This window comes from Cicer arietinum, chromosome 2 (assembly GCF_000331145.2).
Source record: "Cicer arietinum cultivar CDC Frontier isolate Library 1 chromosome 2, Cicar.CDCFrontier_v2.0, whole genome shotgun sequence".
Lineage (NCBI taxonomy): Eukaryota > Viridiplantae > Streptophyta > Magnoliopsida > Fabales > Fabaceae > Cicer > Cicer arietinum.
In genome coordinates, this window is record NC_021161.2 from 5,376,468 (window position 1) to 5,399,034 (window position 22,567).

The following is a 22,567-nucleotide window of genomic DNA, read 5'->3' on the forward strand; positions in this document are numbered from 1 at the left end:
TTTATAATAATAATAATAATAATAATAATAATAATAATGTGATTGTTTTAAAAGAATTTGTCTAAATCTTAATATAAACCCAAACTTTCTTTGAGGAGGAGTTAGCAGTTGAAAGAAAAATTAAATATTAAATCAATTATTACTTATTTGAATGTGTGAATCCAGTTGAAGGAGAGTTTTTGGCACATAATTCTATAAATACTTTTGGTAACGGTAAGGGCATCACTCCATTCGTTTTCCTACTTGATTTATATGTGATATAAATGTACTGTGATGTTATGTATTTGTTTTGTTTATGTGTTATTTTCAAAATATGTGGTATATGAATTACATGTTTAAAAATGATATTATGAGATTAAATAATTTGTGTATTTTGATTGGTATTAGATGATTATTCAATGTGATGACTTTATGTATAAACCATGTTGGTTTAGAACAAGGTTGAATGATTTTGGATGCTCTGGTTGAGTGATTTACTTTGTTACTAACTAAAGTGATGACATTCATGCATGTATTGGTTGCCTGAACCTAGTCACGAGTGTGTGATGACAGTTTATTTCAAAGGCAACATGATTCAGAAAAGTAATCAATTGTGGGGTATTGGACATGAAACTCTGAAGAGCATTTGTCCAACGATGGGACATTGTCCAATGGTGGGTTTCTTTGCTCTACAGAATGGTGATATTCGGGAATCATGTATTGGCATATAGTCTAATAAAAGGATTTGTGCATTTTGGTTGATTTGTCTTTGTTGACATATAGTCTAACAAATAAGATTTGTGCATTTTGGTTGATTTGTATCTTTTGTGCTTTGTGATTTTAACTGTTAAATGTAGTATATGATTTATTTATATTTTTGCTATAACAACTATATATGTATGTTTATTCATTCCGTGTTTGTTATTAGAAGATGATCCTTACATTTGAGAGGACATCACATATATTGTTATTGAGCTAATAATGTCGCAAGTTAAACTAGTAGGAGAAATGCGAAGAAACTCAATAGCATGCAGTTAGAGACTCCGAAATACTTTTGTATTGGTATAATACTTATTCAGAGAGTTTTTCACAAGCTAAATTATAACCACTATTTATTTTTGGGTAGCAAAACGTCAAAAAAATTTGGTTTTAAGAGTTTCTTTTGTTTTACATGTTAAATTTACTTTTTGTAATTATCAATAATGTAATTTATTATTTTTGAAAATACAGTTGAAAAAATTATTTGTTGATTTTAAAATAAATGAATATTTAAATTAATCTTATAAATAAATAAAAACAAATATATATTACGTCTAAAATTTTGTTGGTTAATGTTTAAAAAAACGTGATGTTATGTTATAATTTATTTATATTCTAATTTTTATTTTTATAGATAGAAGATAAAAAGTGTAATGATAAATGAACTTTAATTTGTTTTGAAAAAAAACAAGGTGATATTTACTTTTCTCACTCTATACTCAAAAACCCAAAACCCTAAAAACAGAGAAACAGAAATTGGAAACAAATTGTGTTTCTCAGTGAAGCTATGGATTTGCAAGCGAACGATTTCGATCGCATTATGTTCTTCGAGCATGCACGTAAAACCTCTGAAGCTGAATACATCAAGAACCCTCTCGATGCTGATGTTCGTGTCCAATTTCCCCAATTTTATTCTTTTTATTTTTATGTTCCTTGATTTTTTTTCTCATTTTTTGTGGAACTATGAAAGTTTTAAGATTTTCTATTTGATGAATCGATTCATGATTGGTTGATTGAGTTTATTTAGGTTAGTGTTCAGATCAATTTATTTTTGTTGTTGTTGATTTTTATGTTGAAAATCGTGAATAATTTGTTGGAATTTTTTAGTACATATATATGGATGAGTTGTTATGATGCAAATTTTGTGTGTAATTTTTGGTACATATGGAGTTGTTGTGTTGGAAATTTTGTGTATAATTTGATTTTTGGAAATTTTTTTGGTACACAGAGTTGAGTTGTTGTGCTGGAAATTGTGTGAAATTTTTGGTTCTTAAGCTTTTGAATCTCTGCAGAATTTGACAAGATGGGGTGGAGCGTTGTTAGAGTTGTCTCAGTTTCAAAATTTTCCTGAGTCAAAGAAGATGACCCAAGGTGCGTATTCTCTATGATCTAGTTTCTTATTTTTTGTTTTTATAGTTTGTTAGAAAACAAAAACTTAGAAATTCATGAATACGAGATAGCCAATTCATGAATCTCGTATTAAATTTTAATATGTTCATCAAGTAAAATTTGTATGGGCTCTCTTTCACTGTAAATATTAATGAATTTTGATATGGCTGCAGCTGCACCTATTTAATGGCTATGAGAGACATAGATAGACAATTTTCACAATTTTAGCATGACAGGATCTAGTTGAATCTGGAAACATAGTCACTGATGTATATAAATTGAAACAGTTTGATGAAAATTGAACGGTTCATATTTCGAGTTTGTATTTTGAGTCTGATTTACTCCGATTAGAATGTGAGTCGTCTGATATTGTATCTAATAGTTCTAATTTACTGATTGACTCGTCATATTTTGACTACTGCAAATTGGGTGGTTATGCTTTAATTTTTGATTTTAAACATTACTTTGTGTTTTGTGCATTTCTCACTTAAAACTTGATTTTGCAGAGGCTATTTCAAAGCTGGAGGAGGCTCTTTCTGTGGATCCCAACAAGCATGATGCTCTTTGGTGCCTCGGAAATGCTCTCACTTCACAGGCATTTTTAATCCCAGACCAGGAGGAGGCTAAAGTTCATTTTGACAAGGCAGCTGTGTACTTTCAACAAGCTGTTGATGAGGTACGTACAGCTGTAATTCAGGATAATTGAATGTATCATTACAGTGTGGGAAGTATTTTTCTTGATGACTTGTATAAATAATGTATAACAGAGTGATTTTGTTTTATATAGGATCCTTCAAATGAACTTTACCGCAAATCATTGGAAGTGGCTGCTAAGGTATGTTCTATATAATGTAATGATTTTGTATCATATTGTCAACTGTCATGCTGTTTTAATGGCATTTCGTCATCTGTTGTGTTTGGAAGTTGTAATACCTCTGTAATATAGAAATGACTTTTGTAATTTGTTTGGTTTTGTCGTCATATGCTTTTTAATTTCTTTTTTGTTATAAAGGTTGAGGAAACTAAGATTTTTTATTTGTCATGCTGGTATCTAAATCCCCTGTTTATTATCTGCTTGTTTTTTCCTTGCAAAACTGATGAAAAACCATTGGACGTTCAATTGGTCTTCCTATTGAAGAGACCCCAACCTTGAAAATCTTATTTCTTCTTAAAAAGTGCACTTTTTCTTTCTTAAGTGGAGGGATTTGTATCACATTTGCACCTTTTGATCTTCCTCACTATTAAGAAACTGAACACTTATTCTTGTGTTCCCACTCTGTCGATTCTCTCTCTTGTTCCTTTTTGTATTTTTGACTACTTGGAGCTGTTTCTTTCAATTTATTTCTTTTGGTTTTCTGTAATTTGGTCTTTTAGGAGGGTACATAATTTTTCATTCTCATGCATTCTTTCTTGCTACTTTATAATCTTTTACATTAAAGAAATCACTAATTTGTTCTTAAACTAGTTACTGGACCATTTTAATAACTAATACCTTTTTCTTAAGGCTCCTGAGCTACATGTAGAAATTCATAAGCATGGATTAGGTCAGCAGCAGCAGTCATTAGGGAATGCTGGGCCTTCTTCTTCTTCCTCTGGTACAAAGGTAATAAGATTTTAAAGTGTCTGTTGTATATCTTTACCTTGATGTCATTATCTATTGGTTTTTAGTAGTAAATGCTGTTTTACAATGTTCTGTTAATATCTTTTTCCACCCATAGTGTGTTTTTAGTTGTTAATGAATTGTTTTTGCACCTACCCTTGGTAACATAAGTTAAAGTATTATTTTTATATGTGCACTGTTCTCTGATTATGAACACGTTCAAGGAGTGTTCTTGCCATAGAATAATTTAGTCTTTTTGTTCAAAATTAATGTTTTTAAATGTTCAATTTTCTGCCATAAATTCATTTTTTTTTATTGTGACGATAGATGAACTTGGCGACTTTGGTGTTTTTGACACATTTATGGACACTGTTATTTCTTTCTGATAAATACAGATAGGCATGTTTCATTGGCACCACAAAAATCACATTATAGAGGAGATATGCTAATATGGATATAGAGACTTTATATGTTCTTTATTTTTAAATTGTGTTCGAATATCACCTAATTTATTTGGTTGATTTTCAGACTCAAAAGAAAAAGAAGAACAATGATCTGAAGTATGACATACTTGGATGGGTAATCCTGGCTGTTGGCATTGTTACATGGGTGGGGTTTGCTAAATCGAACCTGCCTCCACCTCCACCTCCGCCTCTACGATAGGTGAAGCCATTTCATTTGATTTGTTACATTGTTGGTTATTGAGAATCGCATCTGATTCGGGCCGCCACTTATTATTTTGTTTTTGAGCATTGTAATGTCTTTCACTGTGTAACCATTTACCTATCCATCATAAGCAGTTTTATCTTATTATAATAATATATTATAATTGAGTTTAGTAGTTACAAACGGTGTTTGGGTCTAGTTTGAAAGTAGAAGGAGCCAGTCCAACGTGGTGAATCAGACTAACAGTTTGCATTCCTGTTGGGGAGGGAGGTGCCAAAACTTACTGCTTGAATAGGACTGTCTGATAGAAAGGGGTCTATATTTTCACCCTAAAAATTAGGTTGAGTAATTGACATATTTGGTATGAAGAAACTTCCGATTCACGTTTAATTATAAAATATCTTTCTGTTTTCTATTTTTAAAGATTTGTATAGAAAACTGTTACACAAACTTTAAAAACTAACCACAATGAAAATAAGTTAATACTTTTTGCCATCTTTCAAAGTATATATAATCAAGTGATATGATGAGTATTTTTACTAGTCAGATGGAAGTAGCAAAACTTCTACCGCATTGCATGAATTATTTTGAGGGAATGATCTTTACGTTTGCAATTTCAAAATTGTTGTTATGGCAAAAATCCTAAGCAATAAGGTTTTGTTCAGATAAAGACTATAAATTAGAAACTAAAGAACAAGCATGGTATTTAATATATATTCATTCCTAGATAAATGTCTGTTAGTTGTAGTTGTAGTTGTTTGTTTCTCTAAATTCTGGACCTTATGTCTTTGCACATTTTTACGTCATTGAGAGATAAGTGCCTCTTCTCTAACAAGGTGGTTAAGTTGTAAACTAAACCTTTGAGATGGAAATATATTTACGATATTGGTATTTGATTGGTATGGAAATTGAGTTTAATTAATGTACATAAAATAGTTTTGAATAAGGAAAACATATTTTGGACTATAGTGCATGAGAGTTCATCCTTTAGTTATGCTAAAATACAAGTTTTTAGATTATATTAATGAAGATGTTATTTTTTTTTTTAGAAATGGAGAAGGTTTCTACTCATGACACATTGGTGATTATCATAAATCTAAATGTAAAATTAGAAAATAAATTCTATAAAATAATCAGCTATCAGTATAACAAATTTGATTATTGCAATGGTGAGTATAGGCTGACATGAGAGAAATTTGGGCCAATTGTGATTGACTAACGATAAGTTCAAGAGATATTCTATTTAGAATGAAATATAAATAAAAATTGTATTAGAAAAGTTAATGTATTTGGTTAAAACATAAGTTTACTGTATTAAATTTTTAAATTTTTTTTTTTTTGTTTATATTTTATTCTAGAATAGTATATTATATTGTAGTTTAGGCTGACATGAGAGAAATTTGGGCCTCGTTGACTAACAATAAGTTAAAGAGATATTCTATGTAGAATGAAATATAAGTAAATATTGTATTGGAAAAATTGATTTATCTTGATTAAGAAATAAGTCTACATATATCAAATTTTTAGATATCTTTTTTACTTATATTTCATTATATAATTATAATAAAAATTTAAAATTGATCATTATTCCTATAACACTAACTATGGAGTATAATCATTATCTTGTATAAAAAGGGGAGTAAAGACGTAGATCTTGAAACTAAAGAACTATTTCAAACTAGTTCTCCACATTATTTTGATGAATTGGATTGGACTGATATTAATCTGGTTAAAAAAAATGATCAAATCTAAGTTAATTATGCAATTTGATAATTACATTCAGTCAAAATTGCAAGATTATATGAGTCAAATAATTGTAGTTTTTGTATTTCTATTTTTAGCTATTATTTAGATATCGCTCCCTTATTCTTCTATTGATAAAATCTTAAAATACAATACGAAGGAAATTGATGTTGATGCTAAAAGAGAAATCTATGATGATGTTGAAAGCGAAAGTAATGTTGAGGTTATAATTGTAAAATGTTAATCAATTTTTTTTCTTCTCTATTTGGCTTTTTTTTTTACTAACATTGATGACATTATTCAATTAATTTCAAGTGGATTTTCAAATTTATCAGCTTATAGTTATATATCTCTATACATAGATCACGTAAATTTGACTCAAATAGTAAAAGGTTGCCAATTTATCGTGCCTTATTTATTTATTATGAATTTTTCTATTAGACTCTTTAGAAAAAAAAATTCTACAAATACTACTAGCGAAATAATTTTACAATTTTGCATAATATTTTTGCAATTAGAAAAATTCTTTCAAAATACAATTAATATAGAGAATTCGATTGAGGATCCATTTGTTAAAGATTTAAAAATAGTAATTTTAACATTTCTTAGTTTAGAGATTATCTGTTATAATTTTGATTTCAAATAAAATAGAAATTATTTTGAATTTTTTTAATGTAATAAAAATAACTTTTTTTCAAATAATTAGTTATCAAAAATAATTTTTACAAAAAGCATTTTAAAAAAAAATAAGTAGTAAGAAATATCATACAGTCCTATAACTCTGACCAAATTCTATGTATTTACTAAGTTAAATTCTTAATTGAATTTCGAAAACAATGTTTATTTTCCTTCCTATTTTATAATTTTATAAAGGCGAGTGAATTTGGATTATTTTAATTCAAATGCATCTCAATTATGTTTAATTTTTTTTAATTTATTCTTTTTAAAGTTCTTTTTTCTTCGTTGGATCGAAAGTTTATATTGTATAGACAACGTAAGTAAACGTTTTCTTAAACATACAATTATTAGATATAATGAGATATATTAAAATTAACGACTTATACACTTTTATTAAACGCCGTTAATCTTCGTGAGTTTTAATAACATATTTAACGATTTTAAATTTATATAAAATTTTACATGTATAATTTATACGAGATAAACATTCTATTCAAAAAAAAAATATTTTAAAAAAAATAAATAAATAAAAGAATTATAGATGATTAACCAAGATTGGGAGAGATTGATATTGAAATGGTTTAAATTCAAGAAAATTTAGGTCTAAATGTCTCGCTATTAGAGGTGAAAATAAGTTAAATCAATTTGACATTTTTTAAAATTTGATAAAGTCTGAAAGTCTATTTAAAATTCTGCTCTATTATTATTTTATAAAAATCTACATGACTCACAGCTAAGATTTTGTAAATAAACGAATATATTAATATGACATCAAACTTAAATTATATTTTGATTTCTAAACACGATTTTTTAGAATATTTAACATTATATCATACTATTTTTAAATTCTATTTTAAAATAATACATTTAAATATTTCGAGCAATAATTCAAAATAATATATTTAAATTACATAAAATATTAACAAATTTATAATTTAACACAAATTACAAAACTTAATTTTATAATAATAGTAATAACAAAATTATATATATTTAATTAAGCAGACCGAAAGACATTTTTCAATGTCTTAACTTAATATTTCTAACTAAATAGGGTTAAACAAAAAAGACTTATATAAGCAACCCTATTATTTTGGGTAGAATTTGCAATATTGAATAAATAACGAGTCACAAATGCAATTTATGGACAGTTTGAGTCACGCAGTTAAACTCTTCAACAAGCAAAACCCTCTTTATATTTTCTCCACAGACAAACTAAGAAGAAGAAGAAGAAGAAGAAGAAACCACAAAATCAAAATCAAAATCAAAATCAAAATCAACGAAAATGAGTAGCATCGGAACAGGATACGATCTATCAGTCACCACTTTCTCTCCCGACGGTCGCGTTTTTCAGATCGAATATGCTGCCAAAGCTGTTGACAATAGCGGGTACCATCAAGCTTTGATTTTTAATTCATCTTTTGTTGTTTTTTATCAGTATAAATCATGGGTTTTTGTTCTTTTAAGAATTCGAGTTAAGGGTTTTGAATAAATCTAGTTTTTTTTTTTTAGAAATTGAATGGTAGGTTTTTTTGAAAATGTTTTTGTTTTTGAATATGTATGTTTTAGTTTTTTTTTTAGCTAGTGATGTTTGAGAAATTGGAATTAAGGGTTTTGAAGAAATGTAGGTCCTTTTATTTTTGGTAGAGAAATCGAAGGTTGGATTAAGAATTTTTTTAGGTATTTTTAGTGATCTTAGATTTGAAACTTTGTCGCAGGACTGTTATTGGAATCAAATGCAAAGATGGGATTGTTTTGGTAAGTTAATCTTTAGATGTTATGTTGGTATTTGGGTTTTTCTTATTAGGTTTTGAAATATTTGTTTAATTTTTGTTGTTGTTGTGAATTTGGTTGATTTAAGGGTGTTGAGAAGCTTATTCCTTCGAAAATGATGCTTCCGGGTTCCAATAGAAGAATACACGCCGTTCATCGCCACGCTGGAATGGTATTTGTCAATTACATTTTGCTCCTTTACTCTTTTTCTTTTTATGGTTTTGGCTATTTTTTTATTTATTTTTGCCTTGTCCTGTAAGAGATTTTCATGAAGAAGACATGATTGAGTTGCATTTGTTAACTAGCTTTACCACTAACCAATTGCTAGTGTTGAAGTGTTGTGAGTAATGGATGTCAAGAGTGAAAGAGTTTACCACTAACCAATTGCTAGTGTTGAAGTGTTGTGAGTAATGGATGTCAAGAGTTAAAGAGTGTGAAGAAGTATGAATACTGTGTACAAATAGAGATGATGTAATCTATCACTAGATGATCTTTTGAATCAGTGGCATTAACTGGAAGTAGGGTTCTAATGTTTTTATTTATTTCATACCTTGGTAGCTCCTATAGGATAAACATAAGAAATTGTAGATTTAACAGTATAAAAACACCTACATATATATATTTATAGCATGAACAAATTTGGAACAGCATTTCAGGGCTTTGTCATGTGTTCCTAATTGGATTTCAATATTAGAAAAGTCACTGAAATAGTCACGGTTGCATTAAGCAGCCAATGTATTGTAACTGAGTTTAAAGTTTAAGCATTGCATTGGTGATACTTTTTTGATAACACGTTCTCTAGTTTTTATGATACTTTAAACTTCTTTTGATGTAAGTATGAATCTACTTCCAATTTCAGGCTGTAGCGGGATTAGCTGCAGATGGCAGGCAAATTGTTGCTAGGGCTAAGTCGGAAGCAACTAATTACGACAGGTTTGCTCCATTCACTTGCAACGTTTACTGATTAAATACACCAACTTGTTGATTGAATTGGCTGCTACCATAAAGGATAGGTGGACTAATAGAAACCCTACAGTGGAAAATAACTTAACCTTGTTTTGACTTTTGAAATTAACCTAATTGTAGGTTCTTTTCATTTAGCTATATTTTTTCCTCAAGGAAAAAAATAGGTAGTAGCTAGGAAATTTGACCAGTTATAGTTTAGGGGAACTAATGGAAACCTTGTGTAATGATTCAACCTTGTTTGTGTACTTGTAGTCAACCTTATTATAAAGAAAATGTCAAATCATTTTAGGTTTTTATATGCCCCTATTAACTGACTGTTAGGATTATCATAGTTGCATGAGGTTCTAGAGTAACCAACTACCTGTGGTCTAACAATGTTCAAGATGGTCTGAGTGGAAAATCGATATTTACAACTTCCAGTTTCTAGAGTCTTAGCATTCCCAAGAATTGAAGGGGAGCCTTCGTATAATGGTTGAAATTGTTTTCATATGATTTAAATGGCAAAGTTTGAGATGTTTACATGACTCTCTTTAAGTGACAACAATTTACCTAAAAGCTTGTGCTCTTACTCACGAATAACTGACTAAAAGCTTTTGTTCAAACTAAGATGACATGTTACAACTTGCATGTCAAAATAGCTAACAATCACTTCTGAAACATCTATATGTTTGCTGATATTTGACCCTGGATTGAGATAAAGCTCCTGGTCACACACATGATTCCGACACTCAGGTCTCAAGCATCATTCTCTTGTAATGAATGAAATAATTAGATAACTCGAAATAGAGGGGAAAATTTGTTGAAACTTGAAATAGGTGGATTATTAAATGGGCATGCTAAAAGTGTTAACCAGTTAAAGGTCCCTTTCTTTATATTTTAGAGTATTCACCAAATACTGCTTGATGGTTAATGACCTAAGCAAGAAACATTGTAGTAACTAAGTCATTTCCAATTGACATAGTGCTGATTTATTATAGTTTTGACATAATATTTTGTGTAACTTGAAATATAAGAATCTCATAAGTCTGAGGTTTTCTTAATTGTTGAAAAAATGTTTATTCTGGCGTCTATTTCTTTTCAGCGTGTACGGTGACCCAATTCCCGTCAAGGAACTTGCTGATCGAGTGGCTAGTTATGTGCACCTTTGTACATTATATTGGTGGCTCAGGTTTAGTGAGACTGACACTCTTGTAGTCATTTTGAAGTTGTTTTTTTTCTCATACTTACATATTAGTAACCGATCTATAATGGTGCTGCAGACCTTTTGGATGTGGTGTCATACTAGGTGGCTACGACAGAGACGGACCACAGTTGTACATGGTCGAACCTTCTGGTGTCTCCTACGTGAGTTTACTTTATTTGACAGCGATGTCTAATATTTTTTTGAAGTTCAGTGTGAATTTTATTTGAGTACTGATTTATTTGTATTTGTATTTGTATTTGTTTTAGAGGTATTTTGGTGCTGCAATTGGGAAGGGCAGGCAGGCTGCTAAAACGTAAGTGGATATATAACACAGTAATGTAATTCAATACTAAATTGAACAACGATTGTGGTTTATTGTTGTAAGAAAAGTCAAATGCATGCATCTATTAGCAAAAGAGGCTTGAATACGGTTATTGTATTTTGGTTTTGTGGATAGTGTGCTTTTCCTTTTTCATTAACGTAATTTTTCTGTAGTGATTTTTCGTCTTATGCCACATTGCATTAGTTTCCATTGTCAGCATCTTGTTTTACAATGTTATTAATGTTTTGGCAGAGAGATTGAAAAGTTAAAGCTTGCCGATATGACCTGCCGACAAGGAGTTATTGAAGTAGCTAAGATGTAAGTAGAGCATGATTATCGCCAGTGTTTGTTGTTACTTATATTCTTAATGTGAAACTTGCCCAATTTTGTATTTGGATGGAGTCAATTGCTTAGAGAAAATTGTTACTTACAACACTTTTTTTTGCAATTATCTGTACGAGCAGTATATATGGAGTTCATGACGAGGCAAAGGATAAAGATTTCGAACTCGAAATGAGCTGGGTGTGTGAGGAATCAAACCGCCAACACGAAAAGGTAACACAGGGTGTATTTTGAGTTACTTTTATACAAAGGCATTTTTTTACTTTAAAATAATGATTATATATATGGAATTTACATAGCATAGCATCTACATTTTTTACATAGCATAGCTTAACGTAAATTACATAGCATAGCATCTACATTTTTTACATAGCATAGCTTAACGTAAATTACATAGCATATGGTATTTGCATAGAGCTATAGTTTTTTCTATTGCTGCTTGTTAGTTTATATATGCTTTTAAATTATCAGTGTTTTCAATTGTGAATAAGAGAAAATAGTGGTTTGTTCGAATTCTGCTATGCAACTATTATAGCACCACTATAGTTGTTATTTGACAATATTTTGTACTAAATAGCATATTGTGGAGTGATACTGATTTGTTAAAATTATGCTATGTTGTAATACTGCTATTTAACAACACTATAAATTATTCATGTGCAGGTCCCAGAAGAGCTTCTACAAGAAGCTAAGGCAGCCGCAAAAGCAGCTCTTGAAGAAATGGATGCAGATTAAAAATGTTTATCCCAAAGAGATGTATTTCATAAACTTGTAATAGAGAGCATTTTGGAACATCTATAGAAAATATTCATAGGCTTCAAAAATTGGATTTTTGTATGTTTCTTGATGATTCAATGCTGCCCCTTGTTGATTTCTGTTGCTGTACTATGGAGAACTGAGCTGTTTCAAAGTGTTTTTAAATACTGCTCTTATCAGTTGATTTAGTGTTGAATTCTAGCTGCCTTCGCCAATTGTCCGCACCATATAAGGCATCTCTTGTTTGAGATATTATTTTATGAAAGCAAACATGTATTAATTTTCTTTTACTCTATAAACATCATTTCCATTTTTCATACATAGGATTAGAAGCATCATGTTTTAACTTACTTCCATTCCAGAAACAAAGGTCTTGTATTTTGGAAGTTTGTAAATTTCACTATTGTTCACTTTGATAAATGGTTCACTGCACACCAAAATTTGAAAGCTGTTTCTAGCTATGACAGGCATATTTATTTGTCCTCAAGGTTCAAACAGTGACTTTTGGTGTTTGTTCAACAAAAAATAAAGAAGCAAATATGCATGCTTAAAATTCAACTTGGTCGATTTGTCAAAATGGCGTCAAGATGCATATTTGATATCACATTGTGACTCATACCAAACAAATCCTAAGTCTTCATATCAGCTGTGAGAATAAAGAGGATTGCAAACTTCTATCTTTTAAGGGAACGTCTTCGTTAGAACTTAAGATATTTTTAAGTACCGGTTCATTGTAGTTATGAATTAGGAAATTTTAACAGCATTAGGAGGTTTTGTCGTTTCAATGGGATTTTGAAAAATTGCAATCATTACCTTACATCACTACCTCAAATAACCAATTACGTACACAATAATTATGACAGTGCACTATTATTAGTTTCACTAAAACTTTTCTTGCATCATATCTTCTATGATCACAGTATCTTGTACACATTCAGTTGAATCATTTTACCAGACATCTAATGAACATTGGGCACAACAGTAAAAAAAAAAAAAAAAATTGCTTCTAGATGATGATAACCAATACTCCCTCCTCAACAAAATATAAGAAGAAAAAAAATACATATATTGGACCAAACTTATATTACTACATGCTTAATTTGGGGTGCAATGCGGAGGTTGTTGATTGACGCAACAAAGTAACCAGTACTAATTAATTTATATACACATAGCAGACTAAACAATTGAATTAATAAGAGTATTTGATCAACAATTAATTCATTGACGAGTTGTTGGTAATTTAAGTAAGAACTACACCAAGATATCTGAAGGATTTCATGTGAAAAATTCCATGCCATGGTAGAAGAGTGCAGAGAGGTGCATTTAAACGGTTGCAGGATCATTGATCACACCCAAGAAATCATCTTTTATGGTACCTATGCAGAACTGCAAAAAAAGGGTATTCCGTGATATTAGATACATGAGTTCAAGAAGACATTGGAACCTAAAGCTCTATATAATAGATACAAAGAATAAACTAGCTGGTGTTGTCAATCGTGGATCGCAACAAATGGTGGTTAGGTCAAATTTTGCTACGCTATAGCCGTTAATTGACAACACTTCGTACTAAATAGCGGATTTTGCTATAGTGCCACTAGTTGACAACACTGAAACTAGCATTATAGAGATGTAAATTTATGCACAAATCAATAGTCCTAATTACTCAAAAATCAAACTTAGCATAAACTAAGGCTCTTTCTCTGAGGAACTTAAACAGTAAAAAGAGCGCAGAGAAACAAAAAGCTATATCTTATAATTTGAATTTTCAAAGCAGAATTTAGCATAAAGCTGATGGAGCTTAACAGTATTTATAAATAAATAAAAGTAAGAGATGTAAATATAACTAAATAGGCATACAATTTCAGTAGCATCCACTCGAGTACCGATTATCTTCAATCTAACTTCACTATCTTTTTGAATCTTAACCTGCAAAAGACCAACTGATTAATGCCAATAACATAAAAGAAAAAACAAGATAACAGTGTTGTCAGCAGCAGATCGTAAAAATAACAATTTGTTTAAATTCCGCTATAACTGATATTTGACAACACGTTGTACTAAATAGCATATTGTAGAACAATAGCGATTTGTTCAAATTCTACTACATTATAGCACTACTATTTGACAACACTGAATAAAAACAAAACAAAGTTTATCTTTTCTTCTCCATTAATCAATTCTCAAATGAGAACATATAAATGATACATACTGATCCATCTGAAGTAGTGTAATTTGGCATGTCTCCAGACTGGAATTCCATATCATCCGGAATCAACTGAGGACAAAGGTAATAACAAACACAAACATATGAGAATTTACAAATTGAAGCACTTCCAATTACAAAGTAATGGCAAACTATCTTAAACTACTAAAATAAAATGAGAAAACAATCCTCGGTGTGGTGACACTGAATTTAATTGCATATATCATATCTAAAATTTCAAATGGTCCGAGAAAAGAAGAGGGGAAGAAAAATGAGAGACCGAGAAAAACAGATAAACGGGCACTGGCGTGCCTGTCTGCATGCTAGTGTAAATTAAAGAGAGCCCATTGTGATTCATGGAAAACTCTCTCCTTCTATTTATCTCAAAAACAACCTCACCCAAAATTAATATTGGCAAAGCCAAAAACTTGCTTCATTGCATGACATTCCAAGTATGAGAATAATGAATGAGAAAAACATAATTTTTATTAATCAAATGAAGAAGAAGAACAGTGTCTAATGTATAAGAGTAGAGCTTTCAGATAAGATTATAGAGACAATTTTCACAAAGGTTATAAAAGACAAATCTTACATGGTTTGAAACAAAAATTTGAACAGGACCAGCTTCAGCGAAAAATCCCATCTGTACAAACAGAATTCAATAATCACATAAACAACTATATCCATATTTTTAGATGCTAGATAACTCAAAAGAGTAAAGTGTAAAGAAAACAAATCGCATGCACCTTGTTAACCATGGTAACAACAGCTTCTAAGATCTCTCCTTTAAATGGTCTGAAGACTACACATTGGTACTTAACCGGAAATGTCACGAATCCAGTACCGTCGCGAATTATACCTTTCCCAATGTTTTCAATCCCAGTAACTGCCACAACAAATCCATGTCGACCACTGCATAATAGTCGAAAATTTTAATATTACATCATTCCAAAGTCCATAACACAAACATTATTTGATCTAAATTGTTTATTGTTCCAATTCCAATCAAATCCATGGACATAATTATCATCACGAACGTATATAACAAGGGAGAGCATGCCAAGTCAATGGCATGTTAAAAGACATCAGCCAGTTTTACATACAAAAATACAGGTTCTCAATAAAAGAAACCTTAATTGTTTAACTAATGTCTTTAATTATGGATTTAAAAAAAATACCATATTTTCTTTTCATTTCAATCTTTTCACCATTCATTTTCAAGGAATATAGAAAAACAAATACTGAATCACCTGCAAGTGCCTTCCACATCTTTCATTAACTTGGAAACAAGATTATCACGAAGATTACGACCAAAGTAACGCGGGTGCAGTTGCATATTCCGCTCCAATACTATGTGGAAAAACATTTTTTCTGCAATCTGGATAGTACTTACTCCTAGCCACAAAACAAAGAATACAATTTTGTTATAAATAAAACTCAAACACATATTAGAATGAGATCAGGGTCAGTACTTTAGGAATTATTAACGATGTTTACGTGTCAGTGTCAGGATTATGAACGGTGTATGTGTCTGTGTCAGTACTTTATAGAACCCCCCACCAATTCTTGTCTCCTTCAAGTGAAGGCATTACAAGAAACAAGCATATTTAGGGTTCAAATGAAAGAGTAGGATTAACTATTAAGTTTGTATAACATTGAAGTGCGATTAACCAATCATTCAGAATACTGAAACAAAAAAGGGATACTATACAAGTAAAAGTCAAATACCAAAACTAGAACTGAATTCTTAAACCACAAGTTGCTAAACACAATTCACAAACCCTAGCATTAAATAAAAACAAAAAGGTATGAATTCAAATTCATTACCAAACTGGTCTATCACTGCCAAATCATTGTCACGTGTTAACCCAACTAACTCGATTAATAATATTATGAAACTCGAACTCGTTGTTAACTCAGTTAGAGTACTGAGTTACTGTCTCGTAAGTGCAGCCTAGATGGTAAAAGACTGCAAAGACATTTGATATGCTAGGATCCGCAATACTCCATTTCTTCACACTTAGTGTGCGTGAGTTTCGCTGTTAGCCTCTTTAGAACAAAAAAGATGAGTACCAGGTTATCAATTGTTAATTAAAGAGCCACTACTTGAATCAGTTACTTGAATAATCTTTCACTTAATTTACCTTCTCACCAAATTTTGAACTTTTCCTACGAGTAAAAGGGTTAAGAACAATGTTTTAAAAATCGAAGCGGAAATTGAACCAGCAAGACTTCTAGTACTTATTCAATCGAGTTCAACCCAAATAATAAATAAAATAATAAATATAGTGATGAACTTGATAAGTTATCATTGATAAGCCATTGATAAAACATCTGAATAAAAAAACATCTGAGCCAGAAAATGATAAACATCTCAGCCATTAATTACATTGGGCAATTGAGGTTCAACAAAAATTGTGATAGTTGAGAAATTATAACATAATAACTCCAGTCAGAAAGAAGAGAAAAAAGACCTAGTCATACGTTTGACTATTTTGTTCATTCAATTAGGATTTAATTTATATACAAGTTCAGTGTAAAGAGTTTTTGCACATTAGAGATATTTGAATTTTACCATAACTACTTGTAAAATCATACTCATAAATAGTCGTCATGTGTACACAACAGTGTAAAACCTTTTACATGAACAAAGCATAACAATTAAACTCATTTCATTAAGGTTCACACTTCACATACTTCATATTAAACTTTACATGGAAACACCAAATTGAACTAACAAAAAACAAAATTAACAATTTAATTTATTCAACAACAGAAACTTATCCGATCAATGAATTCAGAAGCATAATAATAAGGAATAATGAAAGACAGAAATAGGGTTCTGCAAAGCATAGAAACGGAATCGCGAATCAGCAAGATCAATGGGAAAAACCTGTTCGTGCAAAGCAGAGGACTGTGCCTTTCCACCGGCAGTGAATGGCGTGGCCGGAAGTAAGCGGCGGCAGCGGTCGAGAGTTTCGCACGAGACAAAATCGTTTTTTTTTTAGAAGAAGCACAAATATAAGCGGTTTTTTTGAACCGGGACCTGAACCGGTTCAATCGATCGGTCTAGTTATTGAATTTTTATTTTGTATAACATATTTAAAGTGAAGGGATCGATTTCAATCTAAAATAAAGAAAACTTTAGGAAATGTCTCTTTTTTTACTATTAGATCATATTATTACAGTTGGTTTTATTGATTTATTTGCATTTAAATTAAAAATATGCAACTTAAATTTGAAGTGTAAGTAAATTAGAGCAAACTCAAAAATAAAGACAAAAATAAGTAAATTAAATAATTATTATCACTTGTAATTTAATTCAACTCCTCAAACACGTTCAAGAGTGATAATAATTTTTATGTTATATTCTATTTAATTTTAATTTTATTTTTATGTTATTGTTGTGTTTCTTATTTTGATTGTTGAAGGCATTAATCACTATTAGAAAAACAAAAATCACTAAAATAAAAATATTTTTTCATTTATTTTTTATGGTGGCAACTTGTTTGAATTTGATATTTTCTTTTTCTATGTTTTCACCTACTTGGAGAGAAAACTAGAAGGAATAGATGATGTGTGTTGTTTGAGATGTGCAAATTCATGGACAACTTAGGTTAGATTTATAGTTTCTAAACTTTGAGTTTGAATTGATTTAATTGATTTATTTAAATTTATCTATTTTGCATAAGTAAAATTATCTAATTGAGTTTTATGGAAATATCTTGTGAGATGTACATGAATTTATGGAAACTTTTCGAGACATAAAATAATTTATATAAAAATAATTTGACTTTATTTTATAATTTGTTATAGTTTTAATTTATATATGATAAACGTTTAGCTATAAACCCTTAATTTAACTCTTTTTTATCCAAAGAAGTCCTAAGTTTCTTTAAAATAAGCATAGACCCATTTACAAATTATATGTAATAATGATTTGATTTAATTTTTCTATTAGAGAAAATATTTGATTTAATTTTGTAAACTCTACTATATGTTCATTAGAATTGGGTAAAATCATCAACTAAATACACTCATCGTAGTTATAGTTATATAAGTCACAATTTTATTTAGTGTTTAGTCTTTTGGAAGAAATAATGTATCAATCGATATTTTAAAACAGATCATTTAAAATATTTTAGAATATTAAAAATATAAAGTTAGTTTGATAACGATCGGTAGGATAAAATTTAAAAGATACTGATAAAATAAATTATAATATTGTCTTAATTTTATATTTAATGAGTCATATTGATATGATAAGTTAAACTTGTCACCTTACTATACTCTGACACTTAACTAAATTATTATCTTGTGGTAGGAGTGCGTTACAAAGCAATGAGATCAGTTAAAAAAAATTATTTCTCTTTATTCCTATAAAAACTACAACATTAATATTAATTAAAAAGTATTCCATTTAAACATGAAATAAAAATTGACACTAAAATATATAAATATTAATATTATCACAAGGTAATCTTATCATTTTTAAAAATTATATGTAATTTTACCACATGATAATCTTGTAATTTTACATAAAATATTAACATTAAAAATATATGAAAGATAATTTAATTAGGGTAGTTGTCAAACTTTTAGACCATTTTGCAATTTTTGAATATTTTAAATTAAATTGATTAGTTATTATTATGTTCAAAATTAGTTTATTTTTAATTGTACAATTTTTTCAAGCCTAAAATATTGTTTTTGTTCAAAAAATAAAAATTATAATTTTCTCGTCCTACGAAATAAAGGTCTACGAGATAACATATTGGTCAAATTGGTTTTTCAATCAAATTGTCAAAACTGGTTACAAACTACCCAGAAGATAACATAGTCACCTTATTGATTCTTGTTTTCTTAGCGTAGGTCCTCAAGTTCTGAGCTACTTCAACCTTAGTCAAGTGGAATTTTTCAAGATGAAGAAAATATTACAAGTAACAGAAGGTTGCATGTCAAATATCATTACAATAATATTCATCACCATTCACCAAAAATGAGGACTAGTAGAAACTGAATTGACATTAACATTACAACTTTTTTAAGGATAAAATTACAAGACAAACTAAGAAGACACCATTCAACCACAACCACCAATAGTAGGGACTTACCACTAATCAACATTTAACCGTGAAATAAAAATGTAGGAAGAAAGGTCAATGACTACTACAAAGCACTGTTATACAAGTAAACATTGTCCCCCTCAACTTAGAGAAATCACTTGGCCATCATCACCTTAACGAATTCCTCATAGTTTATTTGGCCGTCACCATCAACATCAGCTTCTCGAATCATCTCATCAACCTCTTCATCCGTGAGCTTCTCACCAAGGTTGGTCATCACATGGCGAAGCTCAGCAGCAGAAATGAAACCATTTTGATCCTTGTCAAAAACCCGAAACGCTTCTTTCAGCTCCTCCTCAGAGTCAGTGTCCTTCATTTTCCTTGCCATGAGGTTAAGAAACTCAGGGAAGTCAATAGTACCATTCCCATCAGCATCTACTTCATTAATCATGTCCTGGAGCTCTGCCTCAGTTGGGTTTTGCCCCAATGACCGCATAACAGTTCCAAGCTCCTTGGTTGTGATGCAACCTGCAAGTTCAGACCATATATAATAATCAACAACAGCAAAATTATAGATTCATCAATCAATTCTTTACACCATATGTTTGTTGTTTTTTAAAATAGCTTGTGACCTTAACTAGTTAGCTGAAAATTAGTTAGTTGATTGTGGTTGGTTACATCCTGCTAGTAACCCAATGTGTAATCAACTTCTCTCATTCAACCTATTTCTCAAATAATTATTGTTAGTCACACACACTCTACCACTGTTGTCAGAAACAGACTGCTGAAAATAGCAATTTGTTCAAATTTCGTTATGCTATAACCGCTATATGACAACACTACGTACTTAATCGTGTATTGTTGAACAATAGCGGTTTCATCAAATTCAGATATGCTATAATGCTATAGAACCACTATAGCTGCAATTTAGAACACCCTGCCAGTCTATTAGCCACATAAATAGCCAATGTGTAATCAAACTTTTTTCATTCAAAATGATAAGTTATTCAGATCCTTTCCAGCACTCAACTTCTATCACTTTACTAGGATATTAGCCATCAACTTTTTTACATTCAGTCTAATTCAAGGCTTGTGTCATTGTTTGTGTTTTCTCAAAAGAAAAAAACTTTTTTAAATCTAATATTAATAATAATTGAAAGTTCTGATTCTAAATTAAAAAAAAAAAAAAAAAATCTACAAAATACTACATCATGAAAACCCATTTCTCTTAACCTGTCACCATGCTGTGTTTCTCAAAACTCAGACACACAAAACAAACTCACAATCCATCGGCAAAATTTCTATAAATTTAAATGATATTCACAAAAATGTTAATAACACTTTGAGAAAAGGTTAATAACATATCAGTTAAGCATTATCAAGGTGATAGTTTGAGTTTTATTTCATTCCTTACTTCCTTCATAGTTTTTATCATTGTTATCGATTAGAAAATGCAGCAAAACAAACAAAAAAGTGTATTCCAGCCTATGTAGCACAAACTATGAAACTGACATAGACATACACGACACTGACATAACAATAATAGTAGTAATAATTCTAGAAAATTAAATTAAGTGAATGTAATCAAGGTGTTACTGCCACGACAGTTTCAGGACTCGCCTTTAATCAAACACTTCTATTTTTTTAAATTATTACCGGTCTTAACAGTATAAAATAGCAATAATGAAAAGAAGAGAAAAAAAACAAGATCTAGCCTCAGAATTATCATATAGATTGAACAAATATGCTACTAATTTTTTTAACTAAATCTCAATTTCCATTAACATTTCTATTATTTAGTTACATGATACATATTTGATTTAAAAACTATAAAATCATAAAAATAAAAATAAAAACTCAATTCAACGATAAATTAACATAACGATAATAATAACAAAAAAAAACATTCATTAAATTTATAATAACAAATGAAAATCATAATTAAACACAAACGAAATTCCTAATCCAAATCGTAGCACAAGTTAATCAAAACAAAATCACGAAACAAAACACCGATCTACAAAAAAAGAAAAAATCACATTAAAATGAAACAAAAACGAAAACACAAAGAGAGAGAGAGAGATTCGAACCATCTCCGTCCTTGTCGAACAAGCTGAAGGCTTCCTTGAACTCAGAGATCTGATCGTCTGTGAGTTGATCTGCCATCGTTTTTCTTAGAGCGAGAAAATGAAAATCGCTATTTCTTTTTTCTTTGTTTTGAGTTTCTTCTTGAAAGAGCGCGTGTTTGAATTAACGAAGAAACGGTGGCGTTTTATATATATGAGGCTTCGGTGTATCGTTATAAGTTCCTAACTGCGCAACACGCTCTCCACGCACCTTTCCCATTTATGGCTTTTTACTCTACTTGTTTTTCACTCACATAATATTTATTTGTCTAAATCGATTAAAAATAAAATAAATATAATTTCGCCAAAAATTAAAAAAAATAAATATATAAACAAATTCACGTCACCTTAATATCTAATAATATAACATTGCAAAATATTTAAAATTTAATAAAATTAAAGTGATCAAAATATTTTCGAATATGCGATAATCGATACACATAAATTATTGATTAAATTTATTTGTAGTAGATCAAATTTAATCTATTAATTTAAATAAAATGAACACTATAAAAAATTAAAAGTCAGTTTTAATCGATAAAATAACATAAAAATACAAAGAAAAATAAATTTATGTGAAAATAATTTAATTAAATAAAATATAGTAAAAATGATGTATTATAACTTTTTTTAGTGTCTATCCAATTTTCTTTTTAAAAAACTATCTAGCAACTCCTACTAATATATTATATCGATATTTTAAAACGAATAAATATAAATATTTTGGTAGTTGGGGTGAAAAAATTAAGTAGTAGTAATAAAATGATCTTCACTTAGATTCTCACCTCCACATAATAATATCAAGACTTAAAACTTAATTGTTAGGAGTTGGATATCTCAATTGGTTTGAAACTAGTTGAAGGTATTGAAGAAGTGAAAACATCATGCTTCAAAGGTGAGAAGGATATATTAGACTATTCCAATTATTGGTATTAATTGTTCATGATTTTTTTGCCTTGATTCTATTTGGTACATATTGGATAAGTATCGCAACTTGCTAATTTTCAATTGAATAA

General features: G+C 29.7%; 4 protein-coding genes across 4 annotated transcripts; 2 read left to right on the forward strand and 2 right to left on the reverse strand.

Moving 5' to 3' along the window:
* The first annotated feature begins 1,415 nt into the window (after window positions 1-1,415).
* Window positions 1,416-4,548, forward strand: LOC101510534 (mitochondrial import receptor subunit TOM20-like). Its single transcript, XM_004489567.4, has 6 exons — window positions 1,416-1,624; window positions 2,031-2,109; window positions 2,634-2,803; window positions 2,915-2,962; window positions 3,632-3,730; window positions 4,256-4,548. The coding sequence occupies exons 1-6, from the start codon at window positions 1,526-1,528 to the stop codon at window positions 4,388-4,390; spliced, it is 630 nt and encodes a 209-aa protein (XP_004489624.1). The 5' UTR covers window positions 1,416-1,525; the 3' UTR covers window positions 4,391-4,548.
* Window positions 4,549-7,999: 3,451 nt separating this feature from the next.
* On the forward strand, window positions 8,000-12,352 carry LOC101510859 (proteasome subunit alpha type-3). Its single transcript, XM_004489568.4, has 10 exons — window positions 8,000-8,203; window positions 8,533-8,572; window positions 8,676-8,759; window positions 9,447-9,520; window positions 10,635-10,721; window positions 10,813-10,897; window positions 11,003-11,049; window positions 11,311-11,376; window positions 11,523-11,613; window positions 12,064-12,352. The coding sequence occupies exons 1-10, from the start codon at window positions 8,100-8,102 to the stop codon at window positions 12,133-12,135; spliced, it is 750 nt and encodes a 249-aa protein (XP_004489625.1). The 5' UTR covers window positions 8,000-8,099; the 3' UTR covers window positions 12,136-12,352.
* An 849-nt stretch (window positions 12,353-13,201) lies between these two features.
* Window positions 13,202-17,409, reverse strand: LOC101511180 (DNA-directed RNA polymerase II subunit RPB7-like). The gene is made up of 7 exons (XM_004489569.4): window positions 17,253-17,409; window positions 15,610-15,754; window positions 15,106-15,271; window positions 14,952-15,002; window positions 14,366-14,431; window positions 14,014-14,082; window positions 13,202-13,542 (listed from the first exon to the last, which is right to left on the reverse strand). The coding sequence occupies exons 2-7, from the start codon at window positions 15,723-15,725 to the stop codon at window positions 13,480-13,482; spliced, it is 531 nt and encodes a 176-aa protein (XP_004489626.1). The 5' UTR covers window positions 15,726-15,754; window positions 17,253-17,409; the 3' UTR covers window positions 13,202-13,479.
* Window positions 17,410-19,323: 1,914 nt separating this feature from the next.
* Window positions 19,324-21,591, reverse strand: LOC101511497 (calmodulin-7). Its single transcript, NM_001309668.1, is given in 2 exon segments — window positions 19,324-19,953; window positions 21,516-21,591. Coding segments are annotated over 2 exon segments (450 nt in total). The 3' UTR covers window positions 19,324-19,579.
* Window positions 21,592-22,567: the final 976 nt, after the last annotated feature.